The 25,961-nt window shown below is 39.2% G+C and overlaps 3 protein-coding genes across 5 annotated transcripts in view; 1 reads left to right on the forward strand and 2 right to left on the reverse strand.

Annotated features, from left to right (window-relative positions):
- atp8b1 (ATPase phospholipid transporting 8B1) overlaps positions 1–8,455 on the reverse strand; it is a 32,475-nt gene extending 24,020 nt beyond the window's left edge. Inside the window, exon 1 of the mRNA XM_067483695.1 lies at positions 8,031–8,455. The gene's annotated coding sequence lies outside the window, so the exon portion shown is untranslated. The remainder of the gene's footprint in view (positions 1–8,030) is intronic.
- A 709-nt stretch (positions 8,456–9,164) lies between these two features.
- On the forward strand, positions 9,165–17,078 carry txnl1 (thioredoxin-like 1). Of its 2 annotated transcripts, XM_067483699.1 has the most exons (9): positions 9,165–9,263; positions 9,589–9,706; positions 13,319–13,415; positions 14,754–14,927; positions 15,123–15,245; positions 16,101–16,170; positions 16,300–16,472; positions 16,626–16,730; positions 16,817–17,078. In XM_067483699.1, exons 3-9 carry the CDS (start codon positions 13,356–13,358, stop codon positions 16,844–16,846), a joined length of 735 nt encoding a protein of 244 aa, XP_067339800.1. In that variant the 5' UTR covers positions 9,165–9,263; positions 9,589–9,706; positions 13,319–13,355; the 3' UTR covers positions 16,847–17,078. The 2 variants fall into 2 exon arrangements, with proteins under 2 accessions (XP_067339800.1, XP_067339799.1); XM_067483698.1 differs by lacking the exons at positions 9,165–9,263; positions 9,589–9,706 and adding an exon at positions 11,965–12,212.
- A 277-nt stretch (positions 17,079–17,355) lies between these two features.
- On the reverse strand, positions 17,356–25,651 carry LOC137103393 (ADP-ribosylhydrolase ARH1-like). 2 transcript variants are annotated; one of them, XM_067483696.1, is made up of 8 exons: positions 25,496–25,651; positions 24,123–24,237; positions 22,931–23,039; positions 22,427–22,525; positions 22,236–22,341; positions 20,755–21,021; positions 19,864–20,078; positions 17,356–17,882 (listed from the first exon to the last, which is right to left on the reverse strand). In XM_067483696.1, the coding sequence occupies exons 1-8, from the start codon at positions 25,501–25,503 to the stop codon at positions 17,734–17,736; spliced, it is 1,068 nt and encodes a 355-aa protein (XP_067339797.1). In that variant the 5' UTR covers positions 25,504–25,651; the 3' UTR covers positions 17,356–17,733. The 2 variants fall into 2 exon arrangements, with proteins under 2 accessions (XP_067339797.1, XP_067339798.1); XM_067483697.1 differs by having other exon boundaries at positions 25,428–25,587.
- Positions 25,652–25,961: the final 310 nt, after the last annotated feature.

Raw genomic sequence — 25,961 nt, forward strand, 5'->3', positions numbered from 1 at the left:
TAATTTTTTCAATTTGTGCTGTAATAGATGTTTTGTGAATAATGGAGTCTTGGGCACCGATGTCTGTCACCAGTTAACAGTTGTCCTTCCTTGGACCACCTTCAGTAGGTACTGGCCACTGTCAGAACACCACTTGACATTTTCTGTTTTTCCGATGCTCCCACCACACTGTGGCCCTGGTCTCAGTCGCTCAGCTCTTTAAACCTCTCTAAACCTATTTCGCCTTCTTCTAAAACATCAACTTTAAGAACTGACATGCTATGTCCTCCATTGACACATGCTACTGTAAAGAGACAATGACTGTTATTTAGCTTAATCTCTCAGTGCCCCCTCACGATAAACTCATCTAACACTAACATGAACACAAAATGTAAGCGGTTTGATTCTGGACCAAAGTTCTGCAAAAAACTATCTTCTGCCAGATGCAATTATTTTATTTTGTTTGTTTTTTGGTGTGACTAGTTTGTATAACTAATCATGCGGTATCACCTTCTGAGCAGAGGTCTAATTTCAGATCAAGGGACTCTCAGCCAAAGCAGGGGGGAGGACAAAAAGAACATGTGACAGCGTCTACACACAGTATTATAACCACGGTTATAGTATAGATGACAGTGAAGTAGGTCAGATAACAATGCAACACAATCCAAAAACGTTCGATGACATTTGAGAAAGAAAGAGTCAGTTTCTTTATGAAACACATTATTCTATTTTACAAAACAACATGTCTCAATGAAACCTGAGCGCTGGAAACTTCCACAGCTGTTACTCAACATACCTTTAGATCAAATTTAAAGTTTGACTAAATGAGCTCTGGTACAAGTCTGCACATGAAAAGGAGGAGGGGGAAAGTTTTTGTGTCGTCTCAGTGAAGAGTAAGAATGACTGAAGAGTAAACAATGACTCTCAAAAACTGTTCAAATTAATAAAAGCCATAAGAAATATTCATCCCTTGCCATTAACAGAACCTGTCCAAACTTGAGGTCAACCAGTAGATGTCTTGACAAAAATGCGTTCTTAGTATTTAGTACATCAATTGGAGAAAAAAATGCTGCTTGAAAAGTGTTTGTTTTTCTGCCACACAGTCGTCATAATGCACTCAGGCAAACAATGTGCCACAGCAAAAGAATACAGCGACTCAACTAAAGCTGTGCGTCACACACTGCACTGCTTCAGAAGGAATGGACGCCATCCAAGAGAAAGGTTTTTACAGCTATGAAACAAACTGGCTCTAATTGAAATGAACTGAAGTGGAAAGCTCTGACATGTGCTCTGTCATCATTCCCTAAATATGCAAAATTTACATGTTATCGCTCAACAGATTGGTGGGATATATCAATATAACAAGTCTGATTGGCTTAGGATGTCTATGGCTGTGAAACTGTGTAGACAGAAAACTATGTTTGAGAAGCCTCAGTAGTTTTGGGACTCTTCCTTCTCTTTAATCAGTCTTTCATTGGAATAGTCATCTGCAACTTTTTTGCAAATAATAAATAACTTTTTCCATCTTATATTATGGTAACTTAATATAATATATGGTGGTTTTGGATTGTTGTTTGAACAAAAATATTTACTGCCATCAAGCTATAAGAACAAGACTACTCCAATGCTGCTAAGCTTTCAAAATCGAGGATCACATCACGTATAGTAGATGGAGAAACTTAACAAGGAAGCAAAGAAAAAACGTTTTTTTTCATCAAGCAGGCTTTTCAATTTAAGCTTGTCTCCTTTAGTTTTGAGTTCTGATTACCCATGATGTTGACTCCCGCTGCGTAATGTTCCCAAACACCTCGCTAATGGTGCGGCAGAGGTGCTGATGACAGCTCATCAACGCTAAACATGACTTAAATTAAAAACACATTCACATTCAGAAAAGTGAAATGCTGAACAAATGGAATGATGACCGAGAGGAAACGTAACAGCTTCTAAATGGAGTTTGAGTTGCTACTGCAAGTAAAACAAATCACTCATTTAAAAAAAAAAAAAAATTAAATTAAAAAAAAAAACAGTGAGTGGTTACAGTTCGGGGAAGGTATTGAAGAAAATAAACTCTGCCTGAGACATCGGCAGCCTCCAAACCACCTTAAACAACTTATAGCCTTTTCCCTTCTGAGTTCAACAGACAGTACAACTGACCAATCAGGAGCAGGATCACCCATCTCTGAACAGGTTTGTCTGTCTGGGCCAGGACGTCCCCGAGGTAACAACAAAGAGGAGGGATGGGAGGGGGAGAGAGGGGGGAGGGACTGAGGGAGTGGGACCGGGGAGAACATACTTGAGCAACGACAGCGAAACCTGAGAGGAGGGAAGAAGAAGAAGAAGGAGTAGAAGAGAAGAGACGCTAAAGAAAACACAGAGACACTTTGCAACTCCTGTGAAAGTTTAGTTCTGCCTGCTACTGATTACCAGTGTCCGATTCTGTCCTTCTAAAAAGCAAATATTAAAACATAAAAAAAATTTAATTTTAATTACTAGGCACTTCAGTGGTTCAGTAACAAAACTGGCTTCATTTAAATGTCTTTAACCACTAAGCTCACCAGTCATCAGGTTTTACAGTACCTTTAAAAAAAATATTGCCCCCCCCTTTGGATTTTGTTCAATCTTTTTGTACAGCATTTCATCAAGATGGACTTATTTTTGGCTTTTTTTTTGACAAAGAATTACCCAAAGAAAAGCCAAAAAAAGAAAAAGCAATCCTCAAAATAATATAAAGTATTTGAAAATGTTTAACTGAAAGCAGTTGATCACACAGGTATTGTTGGGTGGGTCGGGGTGAATCCTTTTTAACGATTACATGGAATCAGGCTCAAGTAAGTGCGCGTATCATTGCCTCTGGTTATGCAGTGTTAATGCTCTGCAGGAAGGACAGGCTCCATCAGCAACAATGAAAACTACTAGAGAGAGAAGGTTCATTAATTGATGCAAATACAATGATTTGCCTCTACAGAAAGACAAGAAGACTATGATGAAATCCTCATTTAGCTGATTGAGGTCAGGAACAGCTGCCTGTTTTTGGAATACACAATGCAGATTTATGGGAAATATTACTTTTGTCACACCTGAGAGAGAAGTCAGGCAAATACTCTCAGGTGATTTCAGTCATATATAAAGATATAAGTGGTTTTGGTGCAACACAAGTCTGACAATGACACAGAAATGCATCACTAAATCAGTGGTACTCGTGTACGTAGAAGCACATACAGTAACTACACAGAGATGAGAAAAGTCTGTTGTGTTGTACTAGTCAACGCAAGAGAAAATGAGAAACGGAGCTCTGAGGCCCAACTGGATCCTCAACCACTCAATTTAATCACTTGTTTCTTGGCCTTTAGCTGAAGCAGCACATTTAACTAGCCAACTGTTGACATCTGCTGCTAACAAGCTGATAAATGGAGCTGAAAACCTAAACATCTTTTGTAACAGAGAGCTGCTGAGTTTAGGAGCGTTTTTTGTTTTTACTTATTCATTTTCCCGATGGTGACGGAGGTCTGGGCTGCAGCACAGGGAGAATGCAGAGTATTTGTGTTTGTAGCGTCCAGGGCAGGTGAGGACAGATATTATCAGTCAGTTTAACACAGAGTCAAGTTTCTGCAGCACCTGAGGGGAATCTTTATAAACTGCGCCCTGTAATAAACAAGGGAGAACCAAAATGACCAGTGGCTTTTGTTTGCTTCACCTAAGTGCTTCTGCCACTCTCCTGTTTTAGTATTTAACATTTTAACAATCGGACCATCCAAGTTGCTCCAAAGTGTTAACCTTCAACATTTAAATAAGTTGTGAGAGTAAAGGCCACATTTGCTTAGAGAGTGATGTGTGAAAAAAATAAATAAATAAATAAAACAGGTTCAATTATCAAACAAGTTGAACCTGGCTTGCAAATACCACTGTTCTGCAATGATCGGTGTTGAGACATCAAATGGTCTTATTTCAGGATTTGGTTTCATCTTCTGTCCTTTACCTGTGTGAGAGTGCACACACCCACAGCCTATTGAGCTCGACCTAAAACCTAAACATGTGCCCTGCAAGTCAGCGAGAGTTGGTTATGTGACTTTATTTAGGGTCATTTTAGACATTTGTCTTTTTGACAATTATTGATAGGACACTGACTGAAACAACTTCACACTAATGACGACAGTTTTGGTGTGTTGTATATCAGAAGAGCTCAAATCAGTAAGTTTCTGCCTGACCTGTTTCATCCAAAGTATTTGAAAATTACAACGTGAGGAGCAGGTTGTGTTTATGTTTAGGGGGCAGTACAGGGGCAGACGCACTTATCCAGAGCAATTAATTACTAAGGGCCATATCGAATCACCACAATAACAGAAATGTGCCATTGGCCTCACTTACAGCGGCTGTTAATCATCATTACATATGTAATAGTCCCCAAAGTCCAGAAACGGATGCATACATTAAACTGTTGTGATGGCAGTGACACGAGGGGGCTGGGTGGGGTCACTTTTCCGGGATAATTTTCTATCCCCAGTCAGCAGTTATAAGCACTGCTGTAGAATATAGAGATCATGATAAATCAAACCTTGATTCACAAAGTCAAACCCTGCAGTCCTCCAACACACACAAACACCATCAGCCCTTATGTAGTAAAATTATATTTGACTCCCAATTTGCCTAAGTTTTACTTATGAGTGATGTTTGAGACCTTAGAAGGGTTCAAACCTCAGCTGAAAAAAAGCGTATAAGACAGAAGTGGTTTTGGCGTCTTTAAAATTTCTCTATACAATGTTTTATTTATAATCACTTAATCTTTACTTAGTCTTAATCGTTTACACTGAATCAAAGATCTCGCTACATCCTTAATTTCCCCCAGAACATAAAACACTTGGATCTAGCTTGAGAGCCCTTGAGTTGAAAAGCGGGGGAAAGAAACATGAAAAACACTTTTTTTAAAAAGGACCATTTCCTAGTGCTGTAGTGTAAATACATAGCAGCTTCACGTGGGACCCCTTTAATTTCAGCCCCTGCAGTCTCACTATGTCCTACCTGCCTTATTTGTAACTTTGGGCATTTGGACCATCCAAATTTAAAATCCCAACCTAGATTTTAAATCAGGGAGTCAATCATAAGAAATCTAGGGAAGATAACGTTTTTTAAAAAGGTAAAAATCCAGAGGGGTTTAATTTCACAGTGGCATAAATATTATACACATTTTGGAACATGTAACTACTTTTACCAAACTATTAGACTTTTGAACAGTGATGTTTTTGAGCTCTTTTAACGCCTAAAGGTTCCAGTCCCAAACAGATGTACCACTTGAACCTGACAGGACATATGTATGGATGAAACATTCATAAGACTTACAACAGCTTTCGTGACTGAGCTAAACCTCCAGGCCATTTGCCTCTCAAGTAACAATTCAAATTGACCACGGTTGCTTCCAAGGTCAACCATTTCCATGAGAAGAAAACATTTTCCTAATCAAAGGACGCCAACATGCTTTGTCTGCAGAGCAACAACTTCTGTGCTTGTTTATGGAAAAACACATGTGTCCAGCAGTTTCCACTGTGTTCAGACAAAACAGCAGCTGCGACTGACTCTGAGGAGGTGTGTTTCAAAAGGCTCCTCAAGCCTCACATGTTGTGCTTGTATGTCACAATTTAAATTAGCACGTTTCATTTCCTATCAAAGGGATTCAAGCCGCATTTAGGTCATAAAACTGGATTGCTGAAGTCATTAATGCCGGACAAAAATTAAAGAAAGAAAAAACTAAAATAAAAATACTAGTGTACTGGTTCATCAGGTACGGAGAATGTGAAGTTGGCGTCTCACCATGTTGCTGTAAGAATCCCCCTGCCCTTCTGTTTTTGAGTTGGAGTCCGTGTTTTGACATTCTGTCATGATACTCTAAGCATCACCACAGCAGGTCACTGCTGTCTTACTTTTACCCCATCTCCGTCAATTTCGATGTCTTAAATAACTTTTTAGCCAAACAATAGACAAAAGTATGCAGATCACCCACTGGAACCACTGTAGCAGGCTTGAGGACAAAACACACAAGATGGCGTCTCCGTCCAACAGTTAACACAGTTAACACACATTACCAGTTGTAAATTGTCATACAGTACATCATATTATAACATAGCTAAAACAGCTAATGTGTAGAGCTGTGGGCCACAAGAAACACTACCCTTCTTATTAATTTTATAATACAGCAATTATCCTCCACTTACTGCATTTACCAGGGCAGAACACATGGCACCCAAAAATTTGCAACACTAATAAATTTATATTTACAAAAAGCTCATAAAGGCTCACTGTGGTGGATTAATGAGCAGAAAACGGGTAGAAGATGAAGAAAGAAGATGCCCCAGTAATGTGTATTCAAGCAAGGACCTGTGTCTGAATGTGTTTGTTTTAGGTCAGTTTTTCATTGTTTAGAAAAGCTTCTCTAAAATGATCGGCACACCCACTTTTAGATTTTGCTTTTTGATTTAGAAATTAAATTGTTTTCTGTATTTTATGTATTTCATTCTATTCAGGTTTGAATAAATAAAAGTGCAGAAGGGGTACATCTACATACTAGCTCACAATAATAATACATTTATTATTATTATTATTATTATTGTTACTTTATTATCATCATCACCTAGTTTAGATACATTTTTATTTCCAATCCTGTTAACTTGACCCACTGTGATGGGGGCACTGGCCCTAAATGGCTAATTCAAGCATTCTGTCTAATCTAATTCCTGACGCTGATATTCAGATGTAGGTACAAAAATTATATTACTGGTGCTTCAATATTTTCAGGAAAAACACAAATATTTTGTGCAAAATGCCAAAGCACAACAGATTTGTTTTTTGATTTTTTTTTTACTATATCTCACTCAAAATATTTTCCTCCCTGTCCCTTCAGGAGTACAGAGGTTTCCCCAAAGCCAGAAGAAAGTGACAATCAAATTCAAAGACTGTCATTCTCCCTCCTAAAATATCTCAAATTAAAAAAATCCTTTTAAATTGTCTTTACTCATGATAGTAAGACTGTTACGTAAAGGAGAGCCTCAGCTTAATGATCTACAAGACTTGTAGAAAAATGCTCAAGTTCTTAAGCACTTAAAATTTTCTCTAAACAAGATGAAAAACCAAAGTAAAGATTTTAATCAGAAATCAGATTAACCGATTCGACACTTTCCAAGTGCCAGAGAAATCTCTGGCACTTGGAAAGTTCTGACTTCCTAAACAAAAGAAATTTCAGCAAGGACAGACACAGTGATACTGTTAGGAATTTGATTCAAACAAGGTCCTGAAAGGCTTATGTTACAGACAAATCCAATAAAAATGTGACAGAGTGCTGAGAAACGGTGTGTGTGTGTGTGTGAATGTGAATTTGGTTTATTTGTTGAATATGACTTTTTTTTACTGCGCTCATGTATGTACACACATTTGCCAGTTTATAACTATCACTCTTGTAACACTCATGGCAAACACAACAAGGCCACTGTTCAAAATGAATATCAGAGAAATTATAATTCGATTTTAGGATCATTTATTAAGATTGTTTACTGAGGTAAACTGGGTACACTAACTAACTAACTAACTAACTAACTAGTAGCAGATACAGCACAGTTTGTACTGGCTTTGATATGTAAGTTTATCATTTGTAAAGTTTTCTTCTCCTACAGCGGACTGGTGGATGTTTAATGGATCTTTCAGGCTTTAATTAATTAGAAACCCTTAAAATGCTGTGACTCTACATCAGTGAAAGTCCATAACGCAGCAACAGCCCGGAGACTAAATACAGAAAAACTAGCTGCAACTACACTAGGGAATTGTAAAGTAACTGGTCTGAACTTGTTTAATTCCCCAGAGTTATTGAAAAAAAAAAAAGAAAGAAAAAAGAAAAACGGTTTAGCCAATAAAAGACAACAAACAACGCAGGCTCCCGGGGAGGAAAGGTGAGCTCTGCAGCAGCCGCCCCGGAGAAGCACTGCCTGCTCTTTATCACTGAGGAATCTCTGAAACCCCGAGCAAACCGCGCAGACACTAAAACATCCGTGTAGATATTAAACGAGCTTTACCTTGTGTCCTTCTCAGCGTGGTAATAAAATCTGTGAACGTGCTTTCAGTCGGTGTCCAGGAGCGTTGTCACCTCCGCACCATGTTTCTCTCTTCTTCCGGCTTGTGAAGAGCTCCAGCGGCGGCGGCTGCGGCTCCCCGCCCTTCCTTCCCTCGCAACTTCACCTGCAGTGGCTCACTAAACCCTGTCGGACCGGTCCGACTCGTCCTGCGCTAAAAACAACAATAAAAAAAAAAAAGAGGCTGTTACAAAAAAAAAACAACGCGTGGCATTCAGAGGCTGTGGGAGCGGGCGCGGAGGTGTTCTGATCACGTGACGCACGGGTAAAGGTGTGTAATTGAATTTCTAATTAAACCAGGTGATCGTTTACAGGAGGAAAAGCCAGATTGATCATCATTAACCTGTAGATGGCAGCAATACGTTAAAAATCTGCCAAACCAAAGAAGAGTGTGGAGGTATGTTCAATTTTACTTATTAAAAAAATGTTACTTTTTTTAAAAGCTTTGCTTTTTTCGGCCAACTGACGCTTTGCTCTCTTTCCTTTCAGTCATCTGTTAGACACCAGCGACACGTTTGAAGTCTTCTCTTCACTTACTTACCAGCAGTGCCACCTAAGGAGAACACTGTGAAACATTAGAGATAGTCCTGTGGAGAGGTCACTCTATTGGTACAAGTAATGCTCCTATGATTAAAATCCTGTGGCATTTTAAGAAGCAGTTTTAGTGAAAACTCAGTTTGTTTCGTTTTAGAAAACTTCTGACTCAATCACCACGGTAACCTACTTCTCTGGCAGGGCTTCTTCAACAATCCACTTTTCCTCATTCATTGGTTTTCCTGGTTCATTGGTTTTCCTGGTTCATTGGATCAAAATCCTGTGGAGACCGAGACCTGTCTTCACTTCACTGTTTAAATCAGTCAGTCAATATAAAGAAACTGATCTCCCCTCATCTGCTGTCTCTCTTTCTAACACTGTGACTTCATGGACAAGAAGAAAAATGTCAGGTTGTCAGTGACTTATCCTGCACCGAAAGTTGGTAATGAACAATATAATTGACTTAACTTGTAGGACTGGTTAATGTGAGTTTGTGGAGGCTAGAGTGGTTCGGATTCAGCTTCTTTTGGCCTTTGCTGCAGGGAAGAAGATCACAGTGCAGGAGGAAGAAGGGAGAAAGAGGAGGACACATACTCCTTGTACAATAAACATAAGACTACAGTCAGAAAGACATAGATGCAGGTACGTGAGGACAGACTGGTAAAAGCAAGGCAGCAAAAAATGACAGAGTGAAGAAACCAAGATATGAATGATGACATGCTATTAGTACTTCTACTTGATATCACTATAAGATGTAGTTTGTTCTGTTTACATCTATAATATCTGCATAATAAAAACATGGGCCTAAGGATGGGAACTCTGGTTTTCTCACTTTGGTTGAGGTTAAAATATCTCAAGACAGATTTACAGGAAATTTGGCAAAACCATCACCGGAGCCTCACTTGTCCTTCTGACCATTCATCCGTCCATCCATTATCTGTAACCGATTATCTTATTTGGGTCACAGGGGGGCTGGAGCCTATCCTAGCTGTCATCGGGCGAGAGAAGGGGGACACCCGGGACAGGTCTCCAGTCTTTCCCAGGGCCATCACAGAGAGACAGACGGACAACCACCACACAAACAGGTAATTTTAGAGTCACCAATTAACTTAACATGCATGTGGGAGGAAACCCACAGAAGCACAGGGAGGATATGCTAATGCCGCACATAAAGGCCACGGCCCGCCGGGGTGCAAACCTGCATCCTTCTAGCTGTGAGGCAGCGGCGCTAACCACTCCACCACCATGCTGCCCCTGACCAATCAGAAATTATTATTGGTGCTTGATTAGTAGGTCCTAGAGATGTAAGACTTGGGGACAATAATGGTGTTTAGGTATTAATATTGCACTCACATTCTCTAATCTTCAAATGGTCTTCACTTATATAGCACTTTTCTACCTATTAGCACTCAAAGCGCTTTACACTGCTTCTTATTCACCCATTCTCACTCACAATCACACACACACTCATACACCGATGGGGGAGCTGCTATGCAGCTGGCAAACACTCACTGGGAGCAACTAAGTTGGGGTTATGTGTCTTGCTCAAGGACACTTTGACATGTGACTGGAGGCTGGAGCTGGGGATTGAACCAACAACAACCAACTGTGAGATTGGTGGACAACCGCTGTACCTTCCTGCGCCACAGTCGCCTAATCTGTGTTACAGTACCTCCTTGCTTGCTCTAACCGTATTGTTGCTGAGCTAAGCAGTATTACTTCTGTTGGTTTGCCAGCCCAAAATGCTTCAGCACCAGCTGCCACTGTTTAGATCTGTATCCATCACATATATTAGGATTAGGAAATATGAAGGGGGGCATTTCAGTTGGCAGGTGTAACACAGTCTGAGGTTAAACCTGAACTCTGGGTTGATAAACCCTGAGAGGAGAAACTCATAGTTCACACCTTCAGAGTCAGTTCAGCCCACTCAGAATTGAATCCTGTTTAAATGTGGATGTGCTGGGGCCCAGCAGATTTACATGCATTTCACAGACTTTTTTTTCCAAAGCAACGTACAGATAAAATCCAAGTAAACAACAAATAAAGACAATATGTTAGGATTTAGCCAATACTTTCAAGGATAATTAATATTTTTTGTAATTACAATCAGATTACAAAGTTCCTTCAGGAAATGTCAAGCTATAGGGAATTATTAGAGAAACACACTCAAAATTAGAAAATAAAGTTATCAGGTTCTTAGCATTTTTTATTTTCCATCATCCTAAGCAAGATTTATTAAGACTTGAACAATGACAATTTTTTTAGCTTAGAAGGAACAAACAAGAAATGAGGCAAAGTTTTCACTACTTTAACTGTATCGTTACCATTGTACTGTGAAATACAATACAATACAAAGGACTCTAAAGACAGTACACAGACAAGGAGAAGTTGTCCATTTAACTGTCCAGCCTAAAAATTATTAGAAATAACTTTTACAATTATTTAAAAGAAAAAGGCTTGATAAATATTGCAGGTTTGCACATATTAAAAAAAATGTAAAAATGTCAAACATTTCACAGAAAAGGTTTTTATAAAGCAACAAACAGCAGTTACTTTTTTCCAGACACGCAGCTGCTACAAAAGGATTGTTGATCCACATATCTAAAGAAGTCCTGAACCTAGTGGAGACTCAGTCCACACTTTAACAAATGTTTCTTTTAAGAGAGTTAATTTATTGATCCATTTGGAATAGTTTCTCAATTCAGTTGACATTTGTGCATTTGTGCCATGTAGTTACACACAATTTGACCAAACAGTTTCTATTTACACAGACTCTGGGCTAAATACTGTATTCAAATTCGAGTTTTATACTTTGTAGTTGAAGAGAATTATCTTTGTACTTAACTCATTCAGGTCTATAGTACTGAACTCTAATTTTAACATCACCAATACTATTCTCACTCACTGCAACAGTTTTTTGAGCTACTGTAGCTGCTAATTTTATATAATAATATATATTTCAAACCGGGCTACTAATAATAATAAATATTACACAGGGCCTCAATGATTTAATACTAAATTGTTCAAAGCATTAGCTGATATTCCAGCAGCTGTTCCACTAACATCCTGTTTCGGTACCAGTTAATTCTGACAGTATAACAGTATTTGGATCAATGTATGTTAAACTATCTTCATCACTTAGATATAAAACTGTGATGGAGACATAGATACTATGATTACTTTTTATAACCTTCTGAGTCAGTCATCGCAGAGTTCAGCATATCTACATGTTTGTACTTCATCCTGTGGAGGGCAGTAAAAACTATACAAGCGTTTAAACTGCCAAAATTGAGAAAAGAAGAAGAAGGAAACCGCCTCGCCTTTCCGGTTTATGGGCCAATCATGAGTCTAAATACTGAAACAGCTCGTACATCCATGAGTGTGGTGTGTAAACCGAAACCGGACAGCTACTACACTGACAGAAAGCTAAAAACAGAGGACTTTTTTAACACCGCCCGGGCAAGCAGTTCACACCACAGCCACAAACGGTACCATGGTAGGAGTTAAAGTCATCGGAAGCGACCCGGACTTCCAGCCGGAGCTAGCGGCCGCCGGTTCCAGGCTGACCGTGGTGAAGTTCACAATGGCTGGGTAAGCTTAGCTTCCCAACCGGCTTCAAGGCCGCGTATTCCCGGGCGTACCCCATTAGCTAGTCCTTGCTTAGAAAAAGAGCTCGACGTGTAATAGTTTTTTGAGAGTTGACATGAGTTGGATAGCTATGTTATCTGACAGGAGTAGTTTTGAGCTAGGTTAGCATGCTAACGTTAGCTTTAGCGGGGGCTAGCCGACCAGCTCTGTTCCTTACAATGACATAGCAGTATTACAGTAAATTGGCTGCATGGATGTCGTAAGATTTAATGGTGTGCTGATTAATTAGCGATTAGTAAAGAGTAAAGACTTCTAGTCTGTGAATGTCACCCTGAATTCCTGTAACGCCAGTATAATCTTAAACAAATGTGTTAGTCTTACCTTAAAACAACTATTTAATACAGTAGCCGCGGTCAGCAGCCTTAATGTTAACGCTACCTTATTTGGATTGTACTTGTTACAACCACCTTAATGTTAGTTATCTATGAGGTCATTGAAAGTCATTTTCCTATTATATTAGGGCTGCAGACAGCTCTGAACTCATGTTAAGCTGTGAGGTGATTTGATCAAACAGTCCTAATAACTTTTAAGTATGGCCCACTAGCAGTTGGTTATAATATGAACATATGGAAATGAAGTCAGTCAGAATGATATAGATAAACTGAAAGGGATTCCACAGTTTAACACTGGATAGTTCACATTATATACATTGTCTTGATCAATGTCAACTTCACATCATAGAAAAATCCTGTGTCAGTGAGGTGATAATCAGCCCTGAATATATATAACTAATAAATGGTGTGTGAGTGCTGGAGACAGTTATGTAATAAGAGCTCAAATAACAGTAAATAGAAGCTCACATATTTACTTATGTTACATATCTGCTTGATACACTGTCATATGAAAGTCAACAATAGTTAATCTGTTTGCGATGTGACTAAACGGTGACCAGCAGAAAATCCTCACATTAAGAAGCCGGAGCTTGCTAAGCTTTTATATTAAGCTGATAAATAAACGAAAAGCAATTTGTTGATTAATTAAATAGTTGTTTATTTAACAAATTTCAAAAGACTAGAAGATCAGTAACATTCTGTCTCCCACCTTCTTAGGTGTCGGCCCTGTGTCAGAATAGCTCCAGCGTTCAACATGTTGAGTAACAAGTACCCACAGGTCGTCTTCCTCGAAGTAGATGTTCATGTGTGTCAGGTGAGTCAAAACCACCTTGTCCATCCCATGGTTTTCATTCAGCAGAGTCCTGACACAGCCACTGATAACAATTTAGATGATCTATGTCCCCAATATTATGGATGACATGGCTTCCATGATTTCCAAAAGGAATTTGAGATTTTGAGTTGTCAGACCACAGGGCAGTTTCCTACTTCACCCACCGGTTTTAAATAAGCTCTGAGAAGGTGGTCATGTTTTTGGAGCTTTACATATGATTAAAAAAACTTTGGCTGTGGGAAACTGGGTTTATGAGTCGTGTCATTAATATGCCCACTTGCTTACTTTTAGTCCTCTTGACAATTTGGGACACAGCAGTGTAATGCACTACAACGTCATGCACAGAAAGTGGACTTTATAATAGGGGGGGGGGGGGCCCGCAGGATAAAGTCTGGATAATGTTGGGGGCATCTCACTTAGTTTCTTACATACACCCCCTCTGGACAAAGTCAGGAGACTGTCAGAATACCAGTGCGTGTGTTTAAGGGACCTATAATTGTTTCTTTGCAAGATAGACTTTTCTACATGTATTTGTGGATGCAGCCACCATCTCTGTTGACTAACATCAGTTTTCAGAGGTAAATTGCCCTCCAAAAGTATTGGAATAGTGTTGCCAATTCCTTTATTTTTGCTGTAGACTGAAAACATTTAGGTTTGACATTAAAAGATGAATATGAGACTAAAGATTAGCATTTCAGCTTTTATTTCTGGGTATTAACACCTGGATCGATACACAACTTAGAAGTTTGCGCCATTGCACAATACTTTTGGAGGGCAGCGTATTCCTGAGCCAATGCTGGGTAACTATGCAAAATCATATGTTTTTAATTCAGTGCTGCTGTTCACGGTTGTATTTTGGCATCGTCTCTTTATCAAAAGGTACAAATTTTTCGGGATTGTGTGATTGTTTCAATAATGCTATGTCCCCATATTCTTTGAAGCTTTATGTTAAATGGTAATCTTAAGACAGTGAACCTTTTTGAAACCTGTTGCTGGCAAAATTCCAAAATGAGCAAATATATTTCAAAAAACTATTTTTAAATTTTAATTTCCCAGTTTCCCGAGTTAGTTTTTGGAATTTCATGGAGTTTATAGAAAATAGGAAAATATAAAATATCATCAGCTTCATTCTTTCAAATTGTGCAGAAACTATCTACTTGCCATAAGTTTTTAATCTTTGCTGTAAATTAAAACGCTTTGTTGAATGCTACATGTTACCAAACAAATTATGGTAAAGTAAAAGACAAATAAAAATCAGTAGATGTTCTTAAAAAAAAACTGATGGGACAATGTTTACCAAACTGGTTCTCTTTTTACCAGGCAACAGCAGCTTCCAACAACATCTCAGCCACACCAACCTTCTTGTTCTTCAGGAACAGGGTTAGGGTGGATCAATATCAGGGGGCAGATGCTGCAGGGCTAGAGGAGAAGATCAAACAGCACACAGAGAATGACCCGGGAAACAGCGAGGACTCAGACATTCCTAAGGGATATGTGAGTTGATGATGGTCCCGACACCATTCAGCATCAGTATTTTTTAAATGGCCCCCACTCTTGAACGCATGCATTGCCCTTGAGTACAGAATTTTGTTAGAAGCTTAAACTCGTCAGAGAAAATAATGGTATCTGACAAAGAGGTGTTTATAAATGTAAACATAAAATTTCTTACTTTTTACTTTTTTTTTTAAGATGGACCTCATGCCTTTTGTCAACAAAGCTGGCTGCGAGTGCCTCAATGAGAGCGACGACTGTGGTTTTGATAACTGCTTAATCAAAGACTCGTCTTATCTGGAGTCTGACTGTGATGAACAGGTATAGTATGATGTGTGAAGTTTGTGTTATTTGAGGTCCTTATGTTTGTGAAAAATATGGGATGATTATAAGAATCCTACAATATTCCGTTTTTCTTCTGTGAGTGTGCAGCTAAGCTGTGCTGGCCACAGTAAGAGCCAGTCACCTGCTGTGGCTGTTTCTGTTTGGGCCATTCCTCCCTGTGATTTTTGTGACTCTTTCACTGAAATAATAGCACACAGTTTTAGTGTATTGTTGATTTGATTTGCTGTTATTGAATAATAGCCCTAATGAAGCTCCACTAATTTGATTATTATTACATAAACTGCGAATTCATCACTATAAATGCTGCCCACCAGTGGAAAGCATTTACTGTGAAGAACAATGACAGGAAATATTCAGTAGTGACTTTATAGATAATGGGAACCAGTAAATGGTCAAATAAAGCTGATATGTGACATTGCGAAGAGGAACAAAGGAGTAAAGCTTACAGCTGCAGTATGTAACTTTAGAAAGTTGGATAGTCCAAAATGTATCTTAACCAGGAATGCTGTCAAAACCTCCTGTGACACACATTGACTAAACATCCTGGCAGCAGTGCAGATATTCTTCTGTAAAGAATTTTCAGTAAGGCTCTTCTTTCACACCAGTCAGAGAATTTTGTTGATTTCTCTTGGATTTGTAATTTTGGATCAATCTTATTTATTTAAATGTATAACCAACAAGTACCTGAAGCAGTGAAGAGAGCTTGGCAGATTTCAAAGATGAAAAGTATAAAAAAAATTTCCCTCTGCTGCCACAATTATTTTTAATTGTGTTTTTATCAGTTTGTGAGGTGTTACTTAGTTAAATGTTGTGCTTTTTTATCTTGTCTAGTTGCTGATAACTATTGCCTTCAACCAGCCTGTGAAGCTTTTCTCTATGAAGCTTCAGTCCTCAGATTTTGGTGAGTTTTCATTTTCCTGCTGATAAGATGAATCTCATCAGATGATACACTGTGTGTCCTTTACTTTACCCTCCATGCTTCCCTATCCTCATATCACCTTTTCCCTTTATTTGTCCCTCTGTGCATTAGCCCAAGCCCCTAAGGTGGTGAAGGTGTTCATCAACCTCCCTCGCTCAATGGGATTTGACGACGCTGAGCGGAGTGAAGCGACTCAGACTCTTGAGCTGACAGAGGAAGACTGCAAGGATGACTGTTTGATCCCTCTGCGCTACGTCAAATTTCAGAATGTACAGAGCGCTACGGTAAGGATCACCGACCTCACCGGTGAGGCCTGGTTTTAAAGTGACACAGTCATCGTTTCTACACGTGCAAAGAAAACAGCACAGCCATCTAGTGGTTAAGAACATACATTAACGTGGTTATGTTTGGTAAAATTATTTGTGTTTACTCCACAGTTGTTTGTCAAATCGAACCAAGGAGACGAGGAGACGACAAGGATCAACTATCTGACATTCATAGGAACTCCAGTACAGGCTACCAACATGAATGACTTCAAAAGGGTATAAAACAGTAGCATGAGGTTGTTTATGCTTGGGTGTGTGTGTTGTACTCATGGATGATGGGGATTTTTCTTGCTGCCATGCAGGTTGTGGGAAAGAAAGGAGAGAGTCACTGAAACAGAGAATGAAAGGGAGGAAGAGGAGCACAAGAGGAGAGAGGCTGCAGAAACATCCACGGACTTTCCCCTCTGCCAAAGCTGCCACCGAATCTGCTGACACACAGACACACAACCTCCAGCTATCCTACTCAAGCTCTGAATGAATTCTCCATCTTAGGAGACTATTAATCATTTGTATTGTAATTCTGATGACAACCACTGTAAATAAAACTATCCTTTTTCAAAGGCATGTGCGTCAAGTCTGTTTCTTTGTGAAGACCAGTGGGTGGAAGTAGTAGTGCAATATTACTCAAAGTACTTGGACCCGTCATCATTGCAACAAAAGTTGCAAAGTCTACCTGTGTTGTGTGCTCGTCTCCGTGCACGCACGAAAATAGATTTCCAGCTTGGAAAATTCTTTTTACCAGTTATGTAGGAAACGATACAATACCGTTAACATGTCTAAATGAAAAGCTCAAACAGCTGTGTATTGTACGTGTTTGTGTGAGATGTGCAAATGGAGAAACTTGACAGCCACAGGTTCTTTTTATGCCTTTGTGCATATAGTACAAAAAGGGAAAATTTGCTGCCTCTATTTTCTGTTACAATGTTTAAAAGACTCAAAACTACTACAAGTCAGTGTATATAATTTGTTATTATTATACTTTCATATAGTTATATATTTCTTAACATTTCTCTTGGCGTATGAATACTTGCAAGGCACTAACAATAATCCCAAGCATGCTGCTAAAGCTATCGCATCATAATTAAAACAATAAAAACGGCTATTGTGGACAGGCCTCCACAGATTCCAGTCTCGGAAAGTCTTTCTCCAACCACCATCAGTCTTCCATCATTCCACCCCAGAAAATTAAGTTTTCATTACTGTCAGCATGGCAGGCTTTTCAGTGTGACAGGGCAAAGAGCTGTTTGGCGCATTTCTTCAGCCGGTCCCGGTACTCCAAGTTGGAGTAGTTGCCTTTAGGAACTCCCTTGGTGCCATAGAGGAGACCCCAGCAGCAACAGGCAATCACGGCTGTGCTGTCATTGTCACCTGGTCAGAAAGAAAGAAAAGCCTTTGATGAGGCAGAAATTCGTGTTTCTGTTTCAAGTAGAGATGTTGAAAATAACAGATACAATTTGGGCCAAATTACTGTGCATAATGTGAGTAGTGATAAACCCTCTTTGTTTGATAGTCTGCACCTTTTAGGTTTCATTCTCACCAAAACTAAGGCTTTTGTTTGTTTTCTACAGGTGGCTGCTATTAGAACTAAAAAAAAAGAAGGCTCTACTAGCTGCTTAAGAGTTAAATGACTTTTTCCCTGCAGAGCTGCTGATGACCAATTCTAGTTGAAAGAGAGACAATATTGGATTTAGATCCAAATGGATGATAATGTTCTGTATCTGCTGGATGTAAAGATATTGGCAACTAACAGATTCCCTATCACCATCAAAGCAAGGCTGGGTGAGTTTTTGATAAAGGGCAAACTCTACAACTCAACACTTGACTTCATGAGCAATAAAAACAAAATAAAAAACATGGCACTTTTATCATGTTATTTTAGGTAAGTTCACAAGTCAGTGAGTGCACTGGTTACTCAAACACTGGTCCCATTTTCCAGCCCTAGACTCTAAAAGAGCTATTATAACAAGGCCTTACAATGGGACACAGACCTGCCAATCAACATAGCTAAAAAAATATATTTTTAAAAAATACCTTTTATTCAGTAATAATTTAATGGAATAAGTTTTCTTTCCACTCATTTATGCAGACTCTGCAAAGCTACTTCTGTTTTCAAGACACAGAGCTACAATGGAATGGTTTAGATCAAAGCATATTCATGTGTTAGAAGGACCCAGTCAAAGTCCAGACCTAAATCCAATAGAGAATCTGTGGCAAGACATGCTGTTCACAGACGCTCTCCATCCAATCTGACTGAGCTTGAGCTATTTTGCAAAGAACAATGGGCAAAAATGTCCCTCTCTAGATGTGCAAAGCTGGTAGAGACATACTCCAAAAGACTTGCAGCTGTAATTGCAATGAGAGGTGGTTTTACAAAGTATTGATTCAGGGGGACTGAATACAAATGTGCCACACTATTCAGATATTTATTTGTGAAACACTTTAGAAACCATTTATCATTTTCCTTTTCCTTCACAATTATGTGCCAGTTTGTGTTGGTCTGTCACAGAAAATCCCAATAAAATACATTTACATTTGTCCTTATATCGTGAGAAAATGTGGACAATTTCAAGGGGCATGAATACTTTTTTAAGGCAGTGTACATACTGTGTAGATTATCACCACTTTCATCACTTATATATCTCTCTCCTGTACACAGATTCCATCTCAGACAAGGATATTTAACAATATGTTATGTGGCCCCTTAAAACAATTTGTTGTAAGACAATGGCTTTAAGTATTTGAAGCTTACTAGCTTTACCTTACAGGCTAAGTTTGTCAGCTTTACATTAGAGGCAAAAGAGATTGAAAAACAAAATGGTTTAAAATTCCGCGTTAGAAGCCATTTATATTGCATTACAGCTACTGCCTTTCATCATCGCTTACATGCTGGCAGGTGGGAAACATATTCGTGGTCCAGCAAAGCGTAGGTGGCAGCTTTCACACTTACATCAGACGAGACTGTTTCCTCCACAGCTAAATGTTTACTTGCCCTTGTGAAGACCTTCTCCCATTTCTGTTGTGCAACAACAGTTGTTCCACGAAAAGTGGCTTGGGACAAGTCCACTTATAAGACGACTGCTGCCTGCTTTAACGTAACCCTCCATAGCGAACTGCTGACTATAAACCTACGTCCTACCTATTAGCACCTTCCTCCTTCATCTTGCCTAATCGCCTCCACCAATTTTGTTTTAAGCATGGCTCTTTTTTTTTACCTAACACGAACATTCGGGTACACTACAAAAGCTCCGATTTTTAGATTATGCCATTGTCTGTAAGTGATAACTTACACTGGAAGTTAAAGTGTGAAATTGTCAGCAAATAAACACATTTTCTAATTTGAATATCTGACCTCCATGGAAGGCCGCTCTGTTCATCAGCTCCTCCCAGTCTGAACCTGCCCCTAGAAGAGCATCGAGGGCTATCATCGGAGCATCGTGGCCACTGCTTCCCCCCCAGCCCCATGGGTTGAAGCCATTGTAGACTACATCTCTCTCAGCAGGGCCGTAGCGGTCTGGCCAAACCACAGGACCCACCCCGTTGGAGATGCCCCTTAAATCCAGATACCTGTTGACAGAGATAAGACACTTACAGTACTTATTGTACATATGAGCACAAGGCTGCTAACATGACTGCAGGTTATTTTCTAGCATTTATAGTGAATATTTGAACTCTAATAGCAGGGGCTCCTTATTTCAATGTTGTTGCTTCCAATAAATTCAATTCAAATAGAAAAATTAACATTTTGACTTCTCTGCCATGTCTGTCCGTATTTTAATTTAGAAAAAAAAGCCTATTACCAACTTTACCAGTCAGACAAACATTACATTTATATTTACAACTATTTTCAGTTGTAAAACACATTTGCTGAATTACTACAGTCATTGGTGTGTTTTTTTTAGCCGCTCGTGGACAATAATGGTGCATTAATAACCAACAACAAGCTACATCCACAGCTTTGGCTACACAGAAAGTACATGTTAGTGGGATCAAAAGGATCATAGTTGGCTTTGGTCTTTTCATGCTTTTTGTCTTCACAAAGAGAAATACTGAATGTCACCAGACTTATCCTTCAAATTATTGAAGTAAATAATCAATTTGTGTATTTGTATTAAAGATAAGTGTGGTTTGTGATGTTACCTAGACCTAGTGTTGCTATCTATTAACCGTGAGAGGGAAGTGGGTTGATCAAAGCTGCACAACTTGGAAACCTGGCTTCGAATAAAACATGACTGTCTCTTACCACTGCCACTTCTCACAGAAGAAGTTCCAGTCTCTCTCCGTCTCCTCCAAGGCATAGCCACGGTCTTTAACAAAGCTCTTTGCCAATGGACAGGCCTCTGTGATCAAGCCCAGACCCCAACTCGTGATTGGCCTGCGCTGGACGGCGTACGCGGTGAAAAGGGCTGAGGCGACGCCTCCCAGGAAACCAGTGGGGTGAGGATGGGTCATCCTGCCCGTCTCCACAGCAACTGACACTAAGGACGACAGCTGCTCCGGCTTTGGATATCTGGTGGAGACAAATGATTAAACCTTCTCAGCTTTACCTATGGAGCATATGATGGTCCACTTTATCCCAGTTACCACACAGAAATGTGTTTAAGTAAACTTGTTTTCGTGCTCCACATAATGTTCTTACTGGCTCTGCCTAATGTTTTCAACCTTGAACTCTGCTTTGTATTTCTCGCTTTGTGCTTAGTCACTGAAGGGTTTTACACTTAACCCCACTGCTGCATTTACCGTAGACAGGAGCAGCAGCCACGTGACTTTAAATGTGAACATTCCCTGTCATGTATTGTATGTTACTGGTGCTTAAACTGCACTGTACATTTTATTAATGCTACTTCACTTACAGTTTTTCCTATTTTATTGTGGGTTATTAACCAAACATATTTAACATGTGTTTTCTATAATTAGAAACGTGATTAACATGATCAAATCTAGTGACCTATCTGGTGAGTAAGTTTTCAGTTCAGAGCTGAAACTATTAGTCAATCAATGATTAATCACTTAAATATTTCTTCTCAAAACGCCTCTCTGAAAGCAGCTACTCCAGCCTAAAAATCTGGCTGGCTGGGAAAAGCTGGATGGACATTTTCCCTGTTCTGTAAAAAACACACAAATAAACAAGTAAATAATTACAACATGAATTAATATTGAATATCATTATTAGATTCCTTCTTTCAGGAAGAAGATACTTGTAGTAGGTCATGTCATGGTCTCACTGTGAGTAAATCATGGCCCTTAGTTATTTTGGACACTGACTTTAACATTAGAGGTAAAGTAATGTTAAAAGGTTAAATGTTCATTATTTAAAAACCAGATTAGAAGTTAAATAATGATTTATTATTCTATTATAATAATAATATAAATATATTCAGATCAGATTATGGTCACAAACAAAACCAAAGTACTGAGTTTTTAGGAGACAAAAACAAGAGCCTTTACTTGCCAATGATATGAACTGATGATGCTCCAATACTGGATACATGAACAGAAATCACTTGCTTAACTTGCTTATTTTTCTTCATTAACGCCGAAAGTCTGATCACTGCACGCAAATGATCCTAAAAACAGGTTTAGTATGATAAAAATGTTGCTGATCAGGAACGTAATAAATCAAAATCCATAACGATGCCTCAGCCATAAGACAGAAAGCTAAAACTGAAATGAATAAGGAAAAAATTAGGAATTATAGATTTATTCTCAGCACAAGTGTCTCACCTTAGGCCAATGCACATGGACCTCATGGCTGCTCCACAGCCTGTTCCCCGAGGGTTATAGGCCACTCTGTAGCCCCCTTCCTTTCCAGGTCTTAGCTGGGACACTCCTAAAAGCGAAACAGAATATGTAGGATCTCTGCCACCCAGATCTAAGAAAATAAAATAGGGAAATTAAGGTTTTTTTATTCTCACCCAGACAGGTTGCGTTCCCTGGTGCCCTTCCATCCATGTCTTTCATCCCCTCCACATATCGAGCTGCCACATCGTGCAGGAGCTCCTCCTCTGTCTTCCCTGCCAGGGACACAAGTCTGAGTTAGCTAATTCAAAGTGTGTATGTGCTCATATTAACATTTGTAAAAATGTAATGGTTAACAAGGCTGTTTGTTCTCCCTGTGCTTGCATGGGTTTTTCCGGGCCCTCCGGTTTCCTCCCACAGTCCAAACACATGTATGGTTGGTCCTTCTTGGTTATCCATCATCACCCATTCATCCCGTCTTGTCTGTCCCTTTTGTCCTTTCCCTGCCCACCAACCTATGTAGTCTTTTTAGTTTGATCATCAGTTAGTTTCATCAGTAGTTAGTTAGTTTCCTAGTGAGACGATTTATGTTCTTATGGTTTTTATAGTCCACTCTTCACAGCATATGTGAACGTGTGTTGACTTTGTTTCTTGTTGTGGTCCGTAATACTCAAGCTCACCAGTGGCCAGTCCTTCAGCCGTGGCCAAATGCAGAATAGTGTCGTCACTCAGTGGCCATTCAGGAAGCTCCACCTTGATGTTTTTCAGACCGCCAAGCTGCTTCACCTCCTGTAAAGATAGAAACACTGAGAACAGTACGATCGCCCTGAGAGCTCACAGCAATCCAAATTGAGAAAACACATACAAATAGACAAAACACAACCAATTTATAAAAATTTCATCAAACTCGGTCAGTTTGACCTTGGAATCCGAACTATTTACAATCGGGGCACCAGCGTTCTTGGTGTTAGCAGTAGCTTAGCTCAGCACTGATGTTTACACTTAAACACAACTGTAGAGTGGTCAATGTACAGTAACAAAATAATCTCAAGTGTTACACTTTTTCAGAAAAGAAACTATTGGTGATTATGATAAAGAATAAACTTGTAGGCTGTATGTAAGTCTATATATTAAAAACAATGCACTTTATACTAAATTCAAGTTTACATTTATATAACTTTTCTATGAATTTTCTTTTCTGAGTTGTGTGAATAAAAATTCACAAAGAATTTGGCATTAATAATTGTACAGTTTAGAGAATAATAACAATACTCAATTGAGAATGTAATTGACACTATATTAACATATACCAGAGAATGTAAAGATAGAAAAGGAACAGAGTAAATAAAATACAAGTAGTATATAACATTTTCACCATTTTTCTTATCCATATATTTCAAGGCGGGAAGGAAGGTATTTTTCTCGGTCTCTTATGAAAACTGAGAAGAGAGGATTGGTTTTTACATTTGTGAATTAATCAAATTCCCAAGTAATAGCAGGACATTTATAAGGAATTGGAACAGTACTTCGGCTTTGACTGATGACATTTCACAAGTCCTAGAGAATGCAAGTACAGAGAAGTACGCATATTGAGAAATGGTACACATCTGCAAATCGAAATGCCCATCGCTTTTTAGCGTCCCTCAGAACCATTTTAGAAAACTGTCATAGCATTATTTTGAAGTGCCAAAAAAAATTGACGGACAACTTGTTGGTCCCGGAGACATTTCCGTGCCTGTGGATACCGTAGAACATTCATTTTGGGTGACATACACCTGTTAGCAGCGACTAGCAATTATTCACTTTAGAACCAGCTAAAACAGAGGGCTCGGATAAACACAAAAACTTTTATCGTGCTGGTCCTACACTCACCTGGTGAATAGCTGGTCCAGACTTATTGAATTCCCATTTTCCCTGTTTGTATCCAAGAGCATCACCAGCACCACTCAGCAACATGGCTGCTTTATAGTGCTCCAGAGTAGCAGATCTGCTGGGACAAAAAGGCACAGAAACACTATTGGTGGATCATAAGCAAACAAACTGACCCCAGAGAGCAAGTTTCTACTGTTAAATCCGAAGTTAATTACATTTTACAATGACATGTCCACAATTAAAAGTATTATGTACTATAGTACTATGTATGACAGCTGTATAGCTGTGTTTTGAGGGTAAAATGGGGGTGGTGGTTTTCCAGTGTTAAAACATTTTAACCTAATCTGTCCTGAGAGTCTAAAGTAAAGGTCTCACACAAAAAACCAGAGTACTTTTTTTTTTGCACTAAATCTTGTTATCTGCACTGTTGTACACTTCACTGGTTTGCACTCCATCAGCCATGTGCTGCTTTACTTTAATTATTATTATTCTTTACATGCCCTTATTGTATAGTTGGGTTTTTTATTTATATTTGATCTAGATTTTTAGGCTCCGCTGGTAGTATTATCTGTAAGCACCATGGATCCGATGAAAAACAATTTCAGTTCCCTGTATGTTTGTACTGTACATGTGGAAGAACTGACAATAAAACTTGACTTGACTTGACTTGTTTGAATTTTTTACTCCACCTTAAAAACGTTATTACACAAGAGGACATCTTTTTTTATTATAAACTATAAACCATTTTACATATTCCATGAATAAATAATTATGTAATAACTTTCACATTAAATGGTAAATGATCTGCACTCATATAGCGCTTTTTCTACCTGATCCTCAAAGCACTTTATACTGCTTCTCGTTAACCCATTCACACACACACACACACACACACACACACACACACCGATAAGGGAGCTGCTATGCCACTATGAGGTTCAGTGTCTTGCTCAAAGACACTTCGACGCTTCGGACGAGCCGGGGATCGAACAAACAATTGTGGGACTGATGGACGACTGCTCTACGTTCCTACGCCACAGTCGCCCAAATATGAAAAAAATATGCTCTTTAAAAGAGCAAAATAAAGATTTAAAAGATTAAAATAATTCTTTAACAACAGTAATTTCTCGTATGAAACTATGAAAATGGTACATTGAAACCAATTTGTAACACCGCTTTAAAAGATGGACTGAAAAATTATAAAACGTGGGCAAGTTCAGCCTCTACGAGAAACAGAGGCTACGCGTGTTTCGTTAATACGTGTAGTTTTGGCCTCTCGCGCCAATATTTAAGCTGGGTTCGAACCTATGCTCCGGTCTCTAACACGAAGCGACTTCCAGAAAAAAGCTTCCTCCAAGCAGGGCAGGGCTCACCCCTCCATTGCAGCGCGTCTCTCCGGTGTCAGCGGGGATGAAACGGAGTTGCCGCTCACGAATATCCGAGCTGTCCCAGCTCCGCAGCGTTTTAGTGAATCCCGAGGTTACGACACAGCAGCTAAGGCACGTTTCGTTTTCCGGCTTGTAGGTGGAGCCAGAGCAAAACTCACTGCAAAGGCGGAAATTGTATTTGTAGTTAGTTTTTCTTGTTTGTTTGTTTGTTTGTTTGTTTTTTCTTTCTTTCCTCTCAGTTCGCGGTCGCCACAGCGCGTCATTTTGTCCACGTTTCTTTATTTATTTTTGTTAGTCATAGTGATAACAATTCAGACTATGTTCAAATCGATCGTTTGAAATAATTCACAACTCGCTGTATAGTGAATACTGCATGTGACGAAGCAGTATCTATCAGTACTCTCACATACTGCATGTGACAACGCAGTATCTATCAGTACTCTCACATATT

The sequence above is a fragment of the Channa argus genome, chromosome 18 (genome assembly GCF_033026475.1).
Source record: "Channa argus isolate prfri chromosome 18, Channa argus male v1.0, whole genome shotgun sequence".
In the NCBI taxonomy this organism is placed as follows: Eukaryota; Metazoa; Chordata; class Actinopteri; order Anabantiformes; family Channidae; genus Channa; species Channa argus.